At 42.5% G+C, this 20,112-nt stretch overlaps 1 protein-coding gene across 1 annotated transcript in view; it reads left to right on the top strand.

Annotated features, from left to right (window-relative positions):
* LOC139375098 (sprouty-related, EVH1 domain-containing protein 1-like) overlaps positions 1-20,112 on the top strand; it is a 79,233-nt gene that overhangs the window by 47,946 nt on the left and 11,175 nt on the right. Inside the window, exons 2-4 of the mRNA XM_071116542.1 lie at positions 1,350-1,563; positions 13,800-13,968; positions 19,534-19,577. Of these exons, the coding sequence (XP_070972643.1) occupies positions 1,350-1,563; positions 13,800-13,968; positions 19,534-19,577 (427 nt within the window). The remainder of the gene's footprint in view (positions 1-1,349; positions 1,564-13,799; positions 13,969-19,533; positions 19,578-20,112) is intronic.

The following is a 20,112-nucleotide window of genomic DNA, read 5'->3' as shown; positions in this document are numbered from 1 at the left end:
TTAGATACCACCCACAGACATTTGACACCCTGTCATTATCATACAGAAATTAAAAGTGTAAATAATTGGATAATAGATCAATAATTGAATACATACAGGTATGTGGAGAGAAATGCATTTCATTTGGGTCAGTTTTCGTATTTCGTTGCTCTGTGTCAATTTTTTCATTATTTGTTTATTTTTAATTATGGCAGGTTTGGTCCTCCATACTGGCGTCATCATTCGGTGAGGGTGCACCGTGCCACAGAGAAAGACGTCTCGCGGTCAAACTCCCTCCTTTCTCTCTTCCTCCCAGCCTTTAATATGTTACTAGTAGGATCTGTAAAGTGCTACCCTCAGCACACTTTGACCTTTGTCGTTTCCGGTGGCCCAGTGGAATGTTCTTATCTAATCAGAGAGCCATCAGACTGCAGCCATAGAGAACAGGGAGAGGGCTGGATACATTTACTACACTACAGTAACTACCTGCCTGGCCTGCTGTAGGGGAAAGGTGAGGCCACAGCATGAGCCTGGTACTGTAGCCTGCCCACGTGGTCACTCACCCACTGTTTGACCTGAAAGGGGTGGGACACATCATATGCACTGACTGACACCCCCCCAACACACACACACACACACACACACACATACCGCACACCACACACAAAAGACCGACTTTCTGCCTCTGTCATATGTAGGAGCCTTTTTAATGTGGTGCTAGTTAGTTATAACCATAGTGCATTTTAGTTTATGGTAACCTGGGATTGAGTTTTCAGTTGGTATCTTTATCTTTATAGACTCTAACAGATTTGCATTTTATGCTTCATTTTTTTGCTTCTCTCCAATACCTATTGATTGTGGTTGGGTATCCTTGGCTATTACCATTTGTTCAACTCTAACCAGTAGGATAAGTCCTGTCAAAATAATCTGTCAGTGAAGCCCATGGGATATGGAGGTTGTAAATGGTTATTCAAGAGTTTAATATCCTGTTGTTTTTGGGGTGTGTTGGGTTCCCAGGCCCTCCTGCCATTGTATTTTATCAATCAAATGTATTTGTAAAGCCCTGTCACAAAGTGCTAAACAGAAACCCAACCTAAAACCCCAAACAGCAAGCAATGCAGATGTAGAAGCACAGTGGCTAGGAAAAACTCCCTAGAAAGGCATGAACCCAGGATGAAACCTAGAGGTGGAACCAGGTTCTGAGGGGTGGCCAGTCCTCTTCTGGCTGTGCCAGGTCGAGATTATAACAATAGATGGCCAAGATGTTCAAACGTTTGTTTTTATGACCCGTCTGCTCAAATGATTTTGTCTTTCTCTGACACCTCAAACTCTGTCTTCCTGTCTCTGGTTCTCTCTCTCTCTCTCTGCAGTGACAGTTATGCGCGTGTGAGAGCAGTGGTCATGACTCGGGATGACTCCAGTGGTGGGTGGCTGCCTCTGGGAGGCGGGGGCCTCAGCTGCGTTACCGTCTACAAAGTCAGCCAGACAGCGGACAGCAACAGCAGCACCACAGACCCAAACACCACCACCACCAACCCCACAGCAGACTTCCTCATCAAGGGGGAGAGGCTGAAAGACAAATCGGTAAAGGTCCAACTGGCTTTCTAAACACACACACCAAGCACAACTCTCCCCATTTAAGATGTATGACATGTAGCCTGCGATTCTTATAAAACTATACCAACCTTCCACTCAAGGGGTTACACACTCTTTATACACACCTCACACTCCTCACCTTGCAACTCTTGCTCACTCTGAGGACCTCACCCACACCTAACACTCGCCGCTCACAATGGAGTGCAAGTATGCTCGCTATGTACTATGCACCGACTCAGCCTGTGACGCAACGACCACTGAGGGGGTCGTGGGATGAGATCAACACGCGCGCGCACACACACACACACACACACAGGAAGTGATTGTTTGTCTTTCTTCCACTGCAAGGTAGGTATCTGTAAATAGGAGCAGGGCTGACTGAGTGTGTGATACATGCTGACATCATCAGAGAGAAGAGAAGGACAGACTGCTCAGGAGAAGAGAATGGGGGATGTAGGAAATTAAACGTTAAACTATATCAGAGGGAAAAGGAAGGGAATGAAGGAAAGAAATGAATGAATGGATAATCATGCTCTGAGCACTGCTTCAATTCATGAATATATATATATACCTATGCTCTTGCCCTAAAACTCTGATACCGTTTTCTATTTTTTCATGTAAAAAAAATATATTTCCTTTGACAAGAATTAAGAGATGACTGTATTAATTCATTTTTGCGGATACGTGGCTCCTCCCTGCCATGCCACTTCAAGTGTAACTGTCTATTCTGAGCCTGGGCCACTGTGCAACATGGAGCGTGAATATGGTGATGTCACCAATCCCAGTGGCTTGTTAAAGCAGGAGGTCCAACCCGCCGTTTTACTAGAGACAATCCTTCCACCTCAGACTGACACTCATAGTTCCCACCCCGTGTGTGTTTACGCGGTGGGACAGGGCGTGCTCTCGGAGTGTTGTACAGTCAGACCTACAGCACATCTTCAGTTCAGATGTTTGGGTGGCTCATGTAGTAAAACATGGCTTCCCCGGCTACCACAACAAACACCCCACCATATGTAGACTGTTTGGGGCATGCCACCCAGTGCCAGGGTGTCAGCTGGCATTACCCACTGTGCCACCAGCAGATTGAGGACACCAGAGAGCGAGAGGGGCACAGAGAAATGCATCGAGGGAAGGAAGAGGGTGAAACATGGGAAGAGTTGGAGCCAGAGAACAAGAGAAAGAAGGGAGCAGTGAAAGAGATGGAGAGGAGGGAAAAAGAGAGAAGGATGAGAGCGAAATGGCCAGTCAAATTGCAAGAGGTAGTGGAACAAAACATTTGACGGAAAGAGAGGGAGTGGGAAAGAGGGAGAAGAGGTGGTGACTGCAATGTTGGAGGGGGATCTGGCTATCAGTGCAGTGATGCGGCACAGAGTGTACTGATGAGTCAGCTGGCTCCTGATATAGCCACCAATGGGCCTCCTCTCTCTCTGTTCTCTCTCTGTGGTCTCTCTCTCTTTGTGTGTGTTAAAGAACACAGCTTTAATTGGCTGCTGAATTATCAGGTCTCAGATTATAACAGCGCTCTCTTTTTAACTACCCACATGTACATACTACCTCAATCAGCCGAACTAACCGATGTATGTGTGTAGCCTTGCTACTCTTATTTTCAAATGTCTTTTTACTGTTTTTTTTCTTTACTTACCTACACACACACACGTTTGTTCCTCCGCACTATTGGTTGGAGCCTGTAAGTAAGCATTTCACTGTAAGGTCTACTACACCTGTTGTAGTCGGCGCACATGACAAATTAACTTTGATTTGATGTGCGACAAGAAGCTGTCACCTTCCCTCCCTGTAATTGGGCAACTTTGGGGGCATAGTGTAAATAAGAGGACCATGTGTTTTGAAAGATGAGACACTGTGGATTATAATAAATACAGTTTTGATGTCATACGAGCAAGCCAAAAACACCTGTGAGTCCAAATGGGCTCTTCACATTTCCAAATCATAAAACCCATGTCATATATAGTGTCAACGTTTATGATCACTATGTTTGTACAGTTACAAGATGACGTGTTGTCAAACCCTGGGTTGTTCTGAACAGAGTTGAGCCGTTGTTTGTTCATTGTGAAGAATATTTGGCGCGGCACACGCACCTGAATACACTCATGACCCCTTTCTATATACGCACCAACATTAGTCTGTTTCTCTGAACTGCCTTGTGCAAGCCTAGCACTGTCAGATCCTGTTTTAGAACTTAGCAAGTCATGTTGGCAATAGAAAAAGCTTTGAAATCATGCCCGCCTGACCCAGATTGAGATTTTTACTTGGCCATTTTTGGATTGCGTAAACTACAAAAGTAATTTGGTGATGCAGGGGAGTGTTTTTAAATGTAACATTTACAAGTGTGCTTGCTCTGCTTCCTCAGCGGCACAGCTAGGAGAGCTCAAAACAGTACCTTACAGTTGAAGACTTCTTGTGAGTCATAAGTGCAGTGAAATTGCTTAGGAACTGTGCACATTTTGGAGAGGTGTGTGCCACTTGGAGACTCCAGTTAGCCCTCTCACTCAAACCTTTGTAAATGTTATGTTGCGCCTACCCCACGTTTTCCATGAATAGTCTTATGTTATCCAGAGTATTTTCAGATTTTGTTATCAACAAATGTTGCAAGAAGTACAATAAATAATCAAATCAACAGAGTAATGTTTTGATTCAAGTGAAATGTTGCGTACTCACCTTTTGGTCTAATAATGTTCCCATTATCTCCAAATTGTTCCCTTTCAATTGCTACAATGGTTATGCATATGCTTTTCATATTTCTTCTGGAAGAAATGTTTCAATTCCCACGAATGTAAAGGGTTTTAAGCTTTTTGACTCTTAATACATTTCTTTCTCCACTGCTAGATTGAACCTAACTTCCTATTTCTGTCTACTATTTGTGTAGCCTGCCTAATAGGCTACTTTTGTATTGGAGTGTTTTAAGAAAGATAAAAAGTCAATCTTCCTTAACCAACGTAGTTCTTAAAGCTAGAATACTTAGTTAATACTTAGACTTATAAATGAATGTTATTGGGTGTATAGTTATATTCTCCAAGAATCAATGGGTATACATATACACCCCTGCCCCCATATATACAGTGGGGCAAAAAAGTATTTAGTCAGCCACCAATTGTGCAAGTTCTCCCACTTAAAAAGATGAGAGGTCTGTAATTTTCATCATAGGTACACTTCAACTATGACAGACAAAATTAGAAATAAAATCCAGAAAATCACATTGTAGGATTTTTTTATGACTTTATTTGCAAATTATGGTGGAAAATAAGTATTGTGGTCACCTACAAGTATATTGGTCACCTACAAGATTTCTGGCTGTCACAGACCTGTAACTTCTTCTTTAAGAGGCTCCTCTGTGCTCCACTCGTTACCTGTATTAATGGCACCTGTTTGAACTTGTTATCAGTATAAAAGACACCTGTCCACAACCTCAAACAGTCACACTCCAAACTCCACTATGGCCAAGACCAAAGAGCTGTCAAAGGACACCAGAAACTAAATTGTAGACCTGCACCAGGCTGGGAAGACTGAATCTGCAATAGGTAAGCAGCTTGGTTTGAAGAAATCAACTATAGGAGCAATTATTAGGAAATGGAAGACATACAAGACGGTGAGCAAAAATCTCAGAACCACACGGGGGGACCTAGTGAATGACCTGCAGAGAGCTGGGACCAAAGTAACAAAGCCTACCATCAGTAACACACTACGCCGCCAGGGACTCAAATCCTGCAGTGCCAGACATGTCCCCCTGCTTAAGCATGAGAGAGCATTTGGATGATCCAGAAGAAGATTGGGAGAATGTCATATGGTCAGATGAAACCAAAATAGAACTTTTTGGTAAAAACTCAACTCGTCGTGTTTGGAGGACAAAGAATTCTGAGTTGCATCCAAAGAACACCATACCTACTGTGAAGCATGGGGGTGGAAACATCATGCTTTGGGGCTGTTTTTCTGCAAAGGGGCCCGGACGACTGATCCGTGTAAAGGAAAGAATGAATGGGGCCATGTATCGTGAGATTTTGATGCAAGGGCATTGAAGATTAAACGTGGCTGGGTCTTTCAGCATGACAATGATCCCAAACACACCACCCGGGCAACGAAGGAGTGGCTTCGTAAGAAGCATTTCAAGGTCCTGGAGTGGCCTAGCCAGTCTCCAGATCTCAACCCCATAGAAAATCTTTGGAAGGAGTTGAAAGTCCATGTTGCCCAGCAACAGCCCCAAAACATCACTGCTCTAGAGGAGATCTGCATGGAGGAATACCAGCAACAGTGTGTGAAAACGTTGTGAAGACTTACAGAAAACGTTTGACCTCTGTCATTGCCAACAAAGGGTATATAACAAAGTCTTGAGAAACTTTTGTTATTGACCAAATACTTTTTCTCCACCATAATTTGCTAATAAATTCATAAAAAATCCTACAATGTGATTTTCTGGATTTTTTTTTCTCATTTCGTCTGTCATAGTTGAAGTATACCTATGATGAAAATTACAGGCCTCTCATCTTTTAAGTGGGAGAACTTGCACAATTGGTGGCTGACTAAATACTTTTTTGCCCCACTGTACACTACCGTCCAAAAGTTTGGGGTCACTTAGAAATGTCCTTGTTTTTGAAAGAAAAGCACATTTTCTTGGTCCATTTAAAATAGCATAACATTGATCAGAAATACAGTGTAGACACTGTTAATGTTGTAAATGACTATTGTAGCTGGAAACAGCAGGGTTTTTTAATAAAAAATTTAAAAATGTGGAATATCTATGTAGGTGTACAGAGGCCCATTATCAGCAACCATCACTCACTTTAACTGATAAATTAAAACAAATAATAGATCATATGATCTAAGAGGACTCAGCCCCAGGTACTCTGTGCATCGGAAGTTGTTTTTGGAATTCGTTTTTGCTAGCATTGCTGCTTGGTAGATTACCAAAGGGATACCTGAATGGATGGATGTGGTATCTATCCATCTCTGTGGTGTGTGTCTGCTGTTTGGTGTCTGCTCTCACACAGAGAAACAGTCCTGTCCTTTTGATAACATCCCGGAGTGGAATCAGTCCCCCTCCTCCTGTCACAAAAGCCAGAGTGCAACTCTAAACTCCCCAAATCTGTTTAGACCATCTTAATTCCATGAATCCTCTCGCTCCTTACTTATCTCTCACTGTCTTTCCTAATCCCGCTCTCTCTCTCGCTTCCTGTCTCCTATTTTTTTTCTCTCTCTCGCGTCACCTCTCTTCCTCTCGCTCTATCTCCCCTGTGTAGAATGCGTTGTCGTCATTCCTCCTAGTGGAGATACTTCCTCCTCCTCCCGGGCTCACCTTACCCACTCCGGCTCCGCTCAGTCTCGCCTCCCACAATCAGCCCCAGAGGCAGACACCTCTTGCCCCCTCTTCTCTCTCTCCCTCCCTCTATCCCTCAGCAGGCTCTGTGAACACAAGGGCTTAACCCTTACCCCTGTCTTTCTTACTCCTCTCTTTCTCTGGGAGCGACACACACACACCTTGTCTGTTACACACCTGCTAGGCCTGTTGGGAATGTGTTCATGCACTAATGTCATACTCCCTCACTCACAAACTCACCAAATATGTTTCCTTGCCTATTCATGTGACCACAGTCACACACCAGGTATATCACACATCCACATGCCGTCACATACAGCTGCCACGTATGCACTCTTATCAAACATCGACAAAGGTGCACAGGTTGACAGTGATTTAGATAGCGACTGTCATGGTGCAATTAGGGCTAGACTTTCTTTGAATGTTGATTTGTTTTAGGGGTTTCTATAGTATTGTTCTTGCGTTGGTAAGAATATTTCACTTATTTGTTTTATTGATTCATCTCATTTACTAAATACCATCAACACAGATTACCATGTTATAGACTGCTCCCATATAAGGGATTCAAACATGCACATCAAACAGAATGCACAAGTTACCAGGTGTCGTCCCTCCCTTCCCTCTCTGATCCAACCCCAGGTGCACGTGCCCCGTCTCACTCACTTGGCCCTCTTCGTTGTGCACGCTCACACACAACCTCAGACCAATGGCCACCTCATTTAATTTAATCTTCCTTGGGTAGTGGTCACCAACCTTTTCTGTGTCAAGGTCACTTTCCCAGCAAGCTGAGATCTACCACTCAGATTATTTATTTTAACAATACTTTAACAAAAAATGTAACATTAACCTAATATAACCAGGTCTGTAGGAAATAAGGTTTGTGCAGCAGGCCTAATACATTATCACAGCAAATTGGCTATATGCCTGGCCTGCCAATATTGTTATTCTCAGACCATGTTATATATAAAAACTCGAGCTTTGACAACAAAATAGATCAGTTGGTGTAGCAAACTTAAAGTAACTTGTAAAAACAGCAGCTCTTTTCTGTATTCTTTGTCAGTCTCTCTGTGATCATGGTTTTAAAATGAATTCAATCTTACATAGAGGCTAGTATCAAAGTTTGCTGTGGCCAGGTTGTGGAAGCTCTGTATGCATGGAGATTTGAGCTATCTGATTTGGCCAGCGCATTAGGCGCACTCGTTTTAGCCACCAATATCCCAGTCTGCTGGGTAGGCGGAGTTTGTATATTCTGACAAATTAAATGGTTCAAAATGGGAACACTTTTCTTACCTGGTGCGCAGGACTTCTGAATCAAATGCACCTACCGCCAACAGAGCAAGCCTTTATCGTTCGCTTTTCTACAGAAATGTTTGGTGATCGACTAGGAATGCCTTCAAGATCGACCAGTCGATTGGCGACCACTGGCCCAGGGGAAGGGCTGGAGGCCGTCCAGCACGCTTGATTAATAATGGGCTTTTGGAAGCATCCGACTTTCTGCCACACACTTGCAGTGCCTTCAGAAAGTATTCATACCCCTTGACTTATTCCACATTATGTTGTGTTACAGACTGTATTCTGAATGGATTAAAACAAAAAAATTATCTTACCCGATAATGACAGTGAAAACATGTTTAGAAATGTTGTATTGAAAAATTAAATACAGAAATATCTCATTTACACAAGTATTCACACCCCTGAGTCAACACATGCTAGAATCACCTTTGGCAGTGATTCCAGCTGTGAATTTTTCTGGGTAAGTCTCTAAGATCTTTGCACGCCTGGATTGTACAATATTTGCACATTAGCCTTTTTAAAATTCTTCAAGCTCTGTCAAGTTGGTTGTTGATGCTAGACAGTCATTTTCAAGTCTTGCCATAGATTTTCCGGACGATTTAAGTCAAACTGTAACTGAACATTCAATGTTGTCTTGGTACGCAACTCCAGTATATATTTGGCCTTGTGTTTTAGGTTATTGTCAGGGTTGTGTTCGAGACCACCTAAAGCGGTCGCGATTCCAGACCAAGACCGGAGCAAATCGACTCCGAGCCAAGAACGGAGGGGGAGCCGAGAGCGATTTAAGACCGAGAGGGGTCCGAGACTAATTCAAGACCATGATTGTAATTTTGTCAAATCACCACCATAATAAGAGTTAAAAATGCCCACTAATTCTGTGCTCATATTTCAGAACGACAAAAAATGCAGAGAAAATAGAGCCACTCTACAAAATATTACTAACCTCAACACACAATGGGCCTTCTACACCTTCAGATAAAGGCTATGAATTTATGAAATAATAATTATAGTACTATAGCAATTATAATTACATTATTTTCAATGATGTTCTGAATTAATCTCTTCCGTTTTTATTGGAAAGGAAATGGTTAACACTGAAGAGGAGAAAAAAAAGATCTGATTTAAAGATTTTTCTTTGCTGTTCTCTGGGGAGATCAATCTAGCTAGCAAGTCAGCCATTGGCTAGGCCATCAAAAATTAGATTAAGGCATTTGCCATTCAACTATATTAGGGCAACATTTTGGACTGACAGTTGAATCAACCAATCACATTTTGACTTAATGGATGGGAACATTTTTACAAAACCATATGGAAACTTCTGCCTTCTTGAAGGCCAACATAGTCACAGCTCCAAATACAAGCAGTAGTCTTCCCACGGTCTAGCCAGTCAGAGCTACAGTAGCCCTTTTGTACAACAAGCCATTTGCCTCATGGGCCTGCCATCATTCACTTTGAACTGGACTGTGTGTTTACAGGCAGTTGCAACAGTGCGACTTTAGATCACTTGAAACCATTTGCCAAAAGCCACAAAATACTTCTGAATGGATTTCTGCAAATATGTAAACACCACCAGAGTCCTCTTACATTTGGGAACTTTACAGTCCTATTGATCAAGCAAGCATGAAAAGGTAGTCGCTCTCTCTCTCTCTCAGTTATGCAAATAAACAACAAGGTCAACAACTAATGCTAGCCAGAGCAAGCTAAAATCTAACGAAGGAACATTATATAAACCCTCAAACCTTTTCAGCTAGTTGGCCGTCAAAATTGCATTGATAAACGATGGGGAATTGTAGCCGCCTCATTCTTCTGCAGCTTGCCTGCCAATGCATGCTTGTCCCAACCAAGCGAACTGGCTAAAGTTGGCTAGCTTCCAGACACAAATGAGAGCACACTTCACTGACAATTTTACTCTCCGTAACAGAGCTGGTTATCTAGAGCGTTCTTGACTAACTATATTATTTTTTTGGTCTACGTTTACTGACACTGGTCATATTCAGCAAGTGTTACGCGTTTGTAAATTCATCAATTGTTTTCCGCTCTGGCACACTCAGATGAGAGTGCTCTGAAATTGGGGTAGATAGCCAGAGTGAATTAGCCAACGCAAGAGATGCTAAATGAATAACAGTTGTTCAAGTTCTTGCTAGCTAACCAAATGACACCTGCATCTCTAGCTGCATATAGACACTGAAAGCTTGAGGGGAAAAGGTTGGTCACTCAACTACTCCTTCAATGGCATGACATCCTCCTAGCAGCTAACTAACGTTAAGCTCCGTGTTTTTAGCTTGCTACATAAATAGATACGCTAGCCTATTAGCCACGTTATGACTGACTTGTGATCATTGCCCTTGCTAGTTTGATTGTATTGACATTCCCAGACTTAGTTATATTCTTCCGTTTTTGTCCAGAATTTTGAGTCACTAAAAACAGTGCATCACATCCCGAATGCAGACAGCAAACAATGCCAGCTGTGATTTACAACCTGATAGCAATATTTTTGGGACGATCATGAATTGAACCAGATCCATCTATTCTGCCAACAATGCCTTAATGTACGTCATGGAACTTTGAGTCAAATAGATCCCATTTTTAAAACCTCTTATAAAGTTGGTGTTGTAGCTTAAACTGGGAATTGTCTGTTTGTTTCATATCTGCAAAGTAGTTTATTAAACTCTGTCAGTTCCACTTTAAACTTTAGGCCACTGGTTACTTTGTGTGCTAAACATTAAATGTTTTTTTGCGTTGGGAAGTTATAGTTGTACATTTCAATTGGGAAATGCTTAATGTTTGTGTTTTTGTATTCTTATGATTGGGAACTACTGGCTTATTATGTCTGAGTTTATGGACTGCTTATCCTTTAACATCATGCTGTGTGTTACTACTGTCTTTCCACCCGCCCTATGCAGTGGTGCCTGGAGAAGTGGGAATACTCACATTTTTCCAAAAGGTTTCCCTAACCGCCTGCCCAGGAAAGGCACCCTGTGTGAAAAATCCTATGTTTCCTATGTTTTAAAAAAATTAGTTTTCCTATAGATGTTTCAGATTTTTACTCTCAAAAAAAGACAAAAATTTGAAGTCCACAACAAAGCTTAAACAACATACATCTGATTGGGTGGGCCTCTGTCCATGTCTATGCATCTGATGCAAACAGCACATGATGACAATTGCACATCACAAATAGCCTACTAACCAACACTTCGGACTAAACTTTTTCAGTATCTGGTTTGCATACCCATTATTGCCTTAGTTAGCATTTACTGGTAGATAAGTTGAAACGTCTTTCTTATCCTACTGGCTACCGATGCTATTCTTTTGTGAACCGCTCCATGCCAAAACCAGTTGAACTGCACACTTTTGCTGCTAGCAGATGATATTCTACTGAATCTAGGCCGTTTCACGGCGCTCGTGAATATATTTTGCATGCTTTGGGATTGTGTAGGCTACTTTGTGTAAGATTTCTCTATTGTACTACATCATTAATAAGTTGTATACCTCCACTACACTACTTTGATACGCATCAGTAGGAATTAAGAAGTGAAAATACACAATACCCACTGAAAGAAAGTGAGTGTAGGGCCTATACGTGTGTATATAGCCTCCACTACATCACTGGCCCTTTGTGTTTTACAAAAAGTGCACTCTCCTACATGAGTGTGCTGGTATTAGGGTTGCTGTCCTTTCAGAATCACCAACCTGTCACACACTGAAGGTCATAGGTACGCCACTGTACTAACCTGTCACACACTGAAGGTCATAGGTACGCCACTGTACTAACCTGTCACACACTGAAGGCCTATAGGTTCACCACTGTGCTAACCTGTCACACACTGAAGGTCATAGGTTCGCCACTGTGAAAACATGTTTGCAATAGATATAAAGGCTGTTAAGAATACTTTATTAATGTTTAAAGAAAGGAGTGTATATATTTGGGCTCGCAAAGTAATTTTATGTGCTTTCTGAATGGAAGCTGATCATTTTGTTTTTTACTCCTCTGGTCTCTGGAAGAAATTACGAGTCCTCACTGTCCTACACAGAGACCAGACCGAGACATGTCTCAAGTACTACAACACTGGTTATTGTCCTGCTGGAAGGTGAATTTGTCTCTCAGTGTCTGTTGGAAAGCAGACTGAACCAGGTCTTCCAGGATTTTGCCTCTGCTTAGCTCTACTCTGAATTTAAAATAAAAACATGTAACTCCCTAGGCTTTCGGATGACAAGTATACGCATACCATGCTGCAGCCACCACCATGCTTGAAAATATGAGGAGTGGTACTCAGTGATGTGTTGGATTTGCCCCCCCAAAAACATTTTATATTCAAGACATGAAGTAAATTTCTTTGACACATTTTTGTACTTTAGTGACTTATTGTAAACAGGATGTATGTTTTATACTGTACAGGCTTCTTTTCACTCTGTCATTTATTGTGGAGTTACTACAATGTTGTTGATCCATACTCAGTTGTGTCCTATCACAGCCATTCAACTCTTAACTGTTTTAAAATCACCATTTGCCTCTCTGGCAACTGAGTTAGGAAGGATGCCTACATCTTTGTCGTGACTGGGTGTATTGATACACCATCCGAAGTGTAATTGGTAACTTCACCATGCTCAAAGGAATATTCAATGTGTGCTTTTTATTTATTTTTTTACCCATCTACCAATAGGCACCGCCCTTTGTGAGTCATTGGAAAACCTCCCTGATCTTTGTGGTTGGATCTGTGTTTGAAATTCAATGCTCGACTGAGGGACCTTACAATTATCTGTATGTGTGGGATACAGAGATGAGGTAGTTATAAAAAAAATGTTAAACAAAAATGTCAAGATTTGTGAATACTTTCTGAAGGCTCTGTAGTTTCTGTGGATGCCTGCAAAACTTACCCCCCTCTACTGCTTTATCATAATTTGTAATTAAACCCCATTATGTTATGTGTTTTACACATTTATGAGGAGGGGGGATGTCTAAAATGATTGTGTTGGACTTGTTTATATTTTTCCGAAGTTTCATAACCCGTGTCGGGAGAGGACTGGGGCTTTTCTTTCTCCACTTGTTTCGTTTTTCGGTGTTGTATTTGAACGAGACAATTATACGTCTTAGGGTGAGGAGTAAGATGGCGGTTAATGTCTGTTCCTCAAAGGCTCCCTCGGACAGGGATAAATAACGAAGTTTCCACTTAGTGATTTTACACTCCTCTCAAGATGGATTTCTACTTAAAGAGAGAGACTGCAAGATTCTGGCAATTCAGAAATGTTTCTACTAACCTCGAGTCAGGTGAACTTGTGGATACTGTTTTCTTTGCCCATGTGTGCAGTGTGATGGTAGAGGTCGTTTTGCAAGCCAATGCTAATTAGCGTTAGCGCAATGACGAAGTCCACAGGTACAGTAGCATAAAACCTTAGAATCTCGCAGTATCCCTTTAACCATGAATGGCTTTGCTTATTGGATATATACATTATTTTGGGGTTTTCTTCTGCTTCTGGAGAGAGCTAGACTAGATTGTGATCTGTGTGCTTCTGTATCATATTATTTTTTGCATTAAAGTTGTGGGACCAACGTTTTACTATCTGGGAACTTCAAGTCACTAACAGAGATTTTCATCTGTGTGGTCAGGTTGTTCTGGAGTGTATTCTAAAGAAGGACCTGGTCTACAACAAGGTCAACCCCATATTCCACCATTGGAGGATCAACGACAAGAAGTTTGGCCTGACCTTCCAGCGTCCTGCCGATGCCAGGGCCTTTGATAGAGGGATCCGCAGGGCCATCGAGGACATCAACCAAGGTGGGTTAGGAAGAATCCCTGAGCTTTTGTTCACTTCAGTACAGTCTCACCTCACGGAACTTGTGCTTTTGTAGACTCCTTTCCTTTGACATTATGCGTGTGTCTGTTTGTATGAATTAGTGTGTGTGTGTCTGTTTGTATGAATTAGTGTGTGTGTGTGTGTGTGTGTGTGTGTGTGTGTGAAAAAGTGTACATTTCTGCGTGTGATTCTATGTTGGTTTATATCTGGCGTGTAATGGTTGACCTGTTCTCCAGGTGGTTGATGCATAGCATTGATTAGCTGTGACAACTTCCCCTGCTCCCTGCTCACTCACCCATGATTGGCCCTCCTATCTTATCTTTGCCAGTTGTGGAGGAGATAAGGGCACCACTTCCTGTACAGACTGGCAGCCTAGACAGTTGAGTTAGAGGATAGGGGCAGTCTCAAAATTGCAGCAGTCTGTGTCTGGTGAAATTTGGAGTTTGGGCGTTAAGATAGGTGGAGTTTGGAATAGGCTAGGTGGAGTTTGGAATAGCGGAGTCCCCACTTCCAGAAGTTAGGTTGAAAATATCCCTAAAAAACGGTAACCACTTTCTACCGACTCCGCTGAGAGTGAGGCTTGCATTGTTAGAGATGGGCTGAGGATAGGCTAGGTTACCATGGTTATTGATGTGCTGAACCTGGGATAGGCTAGATTAACATGGTTGTTAATGGGCAGGAGCTGGACTAGGCTAACCTGGTTGTTGGTGGGCAGAAGCTGGGCTAGGCTAACCTGGTTTTTGCTAGGCCAACCTGGTTACAGATGGGCTGAGGCTAGTGTAGGCCGGGCTAAGTGTTTGGAGATGGGCAGATGTTAATACAGCAGCTCGGGGCTCTGATAAGAGTTTCCAGTAGAGGTAGTGCCAGAGGTAGCAACGGCATCCAATTAGCAGGAGAGGCGCCAGCTCAGCAATCTGCCATCCAGCCTCCTGGCCTGTGTTACTCAAGACTCAAACCTGGCTTGGGCGCTATGGATACCTCCTCCACCTCCTGGCCCTGTAGACCTGGGGGGGAAACTGATGGGGTCTAACAACATGAAAAAGGGTTGCTAGCCTATACCAAAATGTGTATGTAACTCTAGCTCAAAATGTCTTAGGTACTGATAAACCAGTAGAAGTAACAGTCAATACTAGTGTATTAGCAGAAATATCATTGCTGTAAATTAGCACACATGCCTATGCCTTTGGTCTTGTCAGGAATGGCTGTATAATAAGAGTGCTGCCTGGCTCCCAGTGCCTGTTCTACTCTGCTCCTCTCCTCCCTGTATCCTCTGTTGTGTTCTGTCTTCCTCTGTATTCCACCAGTGTTGTGTAATGCCTCTCCTCCACACAGGCAGGTTCCTCTGTATTCCCGTTGCATCGCTCTGTTGCCGGACTGCAGTGTGTGTGTAATTGAGTGTGTGTGTGTCTCTCAACCTTGCAGTCCTCTGTTGCCATGACAACGGTGGGTACATGGTTCAGGCAGCTCCATGGCCCAGCACTGGCAGAGTCGTGCTGCAGAAAGTCTCTGTCTCAATGTGCTACAGATAGACGTTTGGCCAAGCCATCAATGTAAATAAGAATTTGTTCTTAATAGACGTGCCTGGAAAAATAAAGGTTAGGGAAAAAATAACATTAACAATGGACAGAGACTGACACAAAGATACACGCACACTGTTGAATGCTTCCGCAGTTTGATTCTGCTACGTTTCCACCCGACAGTCTTCTTCTCTAAACTAGAGACGGAGAGACAGACAGATGCCTGGTTTCTCCTGCTGCTTGCCTGGCTTCTCCTGCTGCTTGCCTGGTTTGTTTTAAATGAGATCTTGGTGATCCTAATTAAGTGAACTGGGAGTCTTAAAAGAGCCTCTTGATGCCGTAGGTACAAACAGTTTCCTCTTCATCCGTCCCAGTGGAAAGGGGCTAATCTATGTTTTCTACACTACTGCCAACATTTAACTTTGGAAAAATTTTCTTTCCCCCAACATTTCAATCAAAGCTTGTTTTTAGACATGTTGTTGTTAAGAGTTGGGTACAAGTTCAACAGTACTATTACTTACACTGAATAAATATATAAATGTATAACATGTAAAGTGTTTCATGAGCTAAAATAAAAGATCCCAGAAATGTTCCATACACACAAAAAACTTATTTCCCTCAAATGTTGTGCACATATTTGTTTATATCCCTGTTATTGACCATTTATCTTTTGCCAAGATAATTCATCCACCTGAAAGGTGTGGCATATCAAGAAGCTGATTAAACAGCATGATCATTACACAGTTGCACCTTTTGCTGGGGACAAAAAAGGCCACTCTAAAATGTGCAGTTTTTCACAACACAATGCCACAAACGTCTCAAGTTTCGAGTGACCGTGCAATTGACATGCTGACTGCAGGTATGTCCACCAGAGCTGTTGCCTGATAATTTCATGTTCATTTCTCTACCATAAGCCGCCTCCAACATCACTTTAGAGAATTTGGCAGTACGTCCAACTGGCCTCAACTGCAGACCACGTATAACCACGCCAGCCCAGGACCTCCACATTCTGCTTCTTCACCTGCGGGATCTTGTGAGACCAGCCAACTTGACAGCTGATGGGGCTTGACAACTGTGAGGCTGGCACAAGCAAGTCATTTCTGTACAAACTGTCAAATTGTCTCAGGGAAGCTCATCTGCATGCTCAGTGTCCTCACCAGGGTTTTGACCTGACTGCAGTTAGGTGTCGTAACTGACTTCAGTGGACAAATTCTCACCTTCGATGGCCACTGGCACGCTGTAGAAGTGTGCTCTTCACGGATGAATCCCGGTATCATCTGTACCGGGCAGATGGCAGACCACGTGTATGGCGTTGTGTTGGCGAGCGGTTTTCTGATGTCAACGTTGTGAAACAAGTGCCCATGGTGGCGGTGGGGTTATGGTATGGGCAGTTATAAAACAATTGCATCTTCTCGATGGCAATTTGAATGCACATAGCAACTGTGACGAGATCCTGAGGCCCATTGTTGTGCCATTCATCCGCTGCCATCACGTCATGTTTAAGCATGATAATGCACGGCCCCATGTCTCAAGAATCTGTACACAATTCCTGGAAGTTGAAAATGTCCCTGTCTTCCGTGGCCTGCATACTCACCAGACACCCATTGAGCATGTGTGAGATGCTCTGGATCGACGCGCACGACATCGTGTTCCAGTTTCCTTCGATATCCAGCAACTTTGCACAGCCATTGAAGAGGAGTGGGACAACATTCCACAGGCCACAATCAACAACCTGATCAACTCTGTGAAGGAGATGTGTTGCACTGCATGAGGCAAATGGTGGTCACACCAGATACTGACTGGTTTTCTGATCCAAGCCCTTACCTTTTTTTAAGGTATCTGTGACCAACAGATGCATATCTGTGTTAGAGGTTATGATTTTTCAACACCGATACCGATTGTAGGACCAAAAAAAGCCGATACTGATTAATCAGCCAATTTATTTTATTTATTTGTAATAATGACAATTACAGCAATACTGAATGAACACTTATTTTAACTTAATATAATACATCCAATAAATAATGAAACATGTTCAATTTGGTTTAAATAATGCAAAAATAAAAAAGTGCAATATGTGCCATGTAAGAAAGCTAACGTTTAAGTTCCTTGCTCAGAACATGAGAACATATGAAAGCTGGTGGTTCCTTTTAACAGTTTTTTTAGGTTGCAGTTATTATGGGACTTTCTCTCTATACCATTTGTATTTCATTAACCTTTGACTATTGGATGTTTTTATAGGCACATTAGTATTGCCAGTATAGCTTCCATTCCTCTCCTCGCTCCTCCCTGGGCTCGAACCAGGAACACAACGACAACAGCCACCCTCAAAGCAGCGTTACCCATGCAGAGCAAGGGGAACAACCACTCCAAGTCTCAGAGCGAGTGACGTTTGAAACGCTATTTGCGCGCACCCCGCTAACTAGCTAGCCATTTCACATCGGTTACACACGCCTTATCTCGGGAGTTGATAGGCTTGAAGTCATAAACAGCTGCTGGCAAACGCGCGAATGTGCTGTTTGAATGAATGCTTACGTGCCTGCTGCTGCCTACCATCGCTCAGTCAGACTGCTCTATCAAAATCATAGACTTAATTATAACATAATAACACACAGAAATACGAGCCTTAGGTCATTAATATGGTCGAATCCGGAAACTATCATCTCGAAAACAAGACGTTTATTCTTTCATTGAAATACGGGACCGTTCCGTATTTATCTAACGGGTGGCATCAATAAGTCTAAATATTCCTGTTACATTGCACAACCTTCAATGTTATGTCATAATTACGTAACATTCTGGCAAATTAGGAGGCCCAAACTGTTGCATATACACTGACTCTGCGTGAAGTGAACGCAAGAGAAGTGACACAATTTCACCTGGTTAATATTGCCTGCTAACCTGGATTTCTTTTAGCTAAATATGCAGGTTTAAAAATATATACTTCTGTGTATTGATTTTAAGAAAGGCATTGATGTTTATGGTTAGGTACACATTGGAGCAACAATACGCACCGCGTCGATTATATGCAACGCAGGACACGCTAGATAAACTAGTAATATCATCAACCATGTGTAGTTAACTAGTGATTACGATTGACAAAATATCGCGCTTAAAACGGGAACGTTTTTTATCCAAAAATGAAATAGCGCCCCTAGAGATCAAAGAGGTTAACTAGTGATTACGATTGATTGATTGATTGTTTTTTATAAGATAAATGTAATGCTAGCTAGCAACTTACCTTGGCTTACTGCATTCGCCTAACAGGCAGTCTTCTCATGGAGTGCAATGAGAGGCAGGTAGTTGGACGAGCTGACATGGTAAAAATGTAATTCTGCCCCTGAACAAGGCAGTTAACCCACCGTTCCTAGGCCATCATTGAAAATAAGAATGTGTTCTTAACTGACTTGCCTAGTTAAATAAAGATTAAATAAAGGTGTAAAGATTTTTTTTTTTTTAATTGGCCAAATCGGTGTCTAAAAATACAGATTTCCGATTGTTATGAGAACTTGAAATCGGCCCTAATTAATCGGACAACCTCTAATCTGTATTCCCAGTCGTGAAATCCATAGATTATGAATGAATTTCAATTGAAATTGTTGCATGGTGCGATTTTATATTTTTGTTTAATGTAGTATTCTTATCATAAGTCTACTTTCTTCAAAATCGTCATGGCTTTTTATCCCCGACCCGAGTTGTACTTATACAAGAAGAGAGCAGATTTCATTAGGCCATGTGCCTTACTAACACAGAGTAGCTTTCATTTCCCCATTTAGCTGTGATGGCCAATGTAAGTCTGGGCCTACCATACTTCCCTCAATGGCTTCCCTCTTCCCATCTATCACCAGTGGCATGCTTGTGGGGATGTGTGACGTCTGGGGACTTATAACATTTTAGGGACTTTTGATAGAAAGGGACATGGTGACGTGGGGATGTACAGTATGTTATGTGAACGGTCTGTTGTGTCTGTGTAGCTACATGCTGGAATTCTTATTGAATTTCTGACTTTAATCAATCTTCTCTTTTCAGGCTGTCCTGCGTTTGGTGACTCGGACTCCCTGGATGGATTACAGGTGAGTCCACGGACAAGGGTCCTCGTATATTCTCCATGGCTTTATTTGGTAGCACTACGGATTTCTGTCGGACTGACCTGACTTCCCACCAGTCTAGTGTAATTCAGTTCTGTTGCCTGTGCTTGATTCAAGGACGCAGGGCCGAGGTAAATCTGAGCAGTGGCTCAACACGACACTCTATCCCAGTACTGCTTCAGGCCCTTTGTCTTTTCCTCTGACAGTTGTCTTTAGGATATGGGTCTGTAACAGCCAGGGTCTTGCCTTACCTTTCATTGCTGGGGAGTTGTCGAGTGTGCCCACGGCTTAGGTGTGCATATCTGTCACCCGGTCAAAACTGATACCTGGGAACCAAGTTTCCTAAAAAAAAAAAAAGTAATCATGGTACGTTTCTCCAGTTTGTCTTTGTGGGTTATCTGAAACCACTCGTATTTCCTCATCTCTTGATAGATTGAGCTGTGCTCAGGTGTAGTGTGTTGGTAAGTTGGCTCTCTTTGTCCTCCTTAGTATGACCTTTTACAAGCTACTGGTACTGTTC

This window comes from Oncorhynchus clarkii, chromosome 19, assembly GCF_045791955.1.
Source record: "Oncorhynchus clarkii lewisi isolate Uvic-CL-2024 chromosome 19, UVic_Ocla_1.0, whole genome shotgun sequence".
In the NCBI taxonomy this organism is placed as follows: Eukaryota; Metazoa; Chordata; class Actinopteri; order Salmoniformes; family Salmonidae; genus Oncorhynchus; species Oncorhynchus clarkii.
The sequence above is the reverse complement of the archived record's forward strand: the minus strand, read 5'-3'. Positions and strand labels throughout refer to the sequence as shown.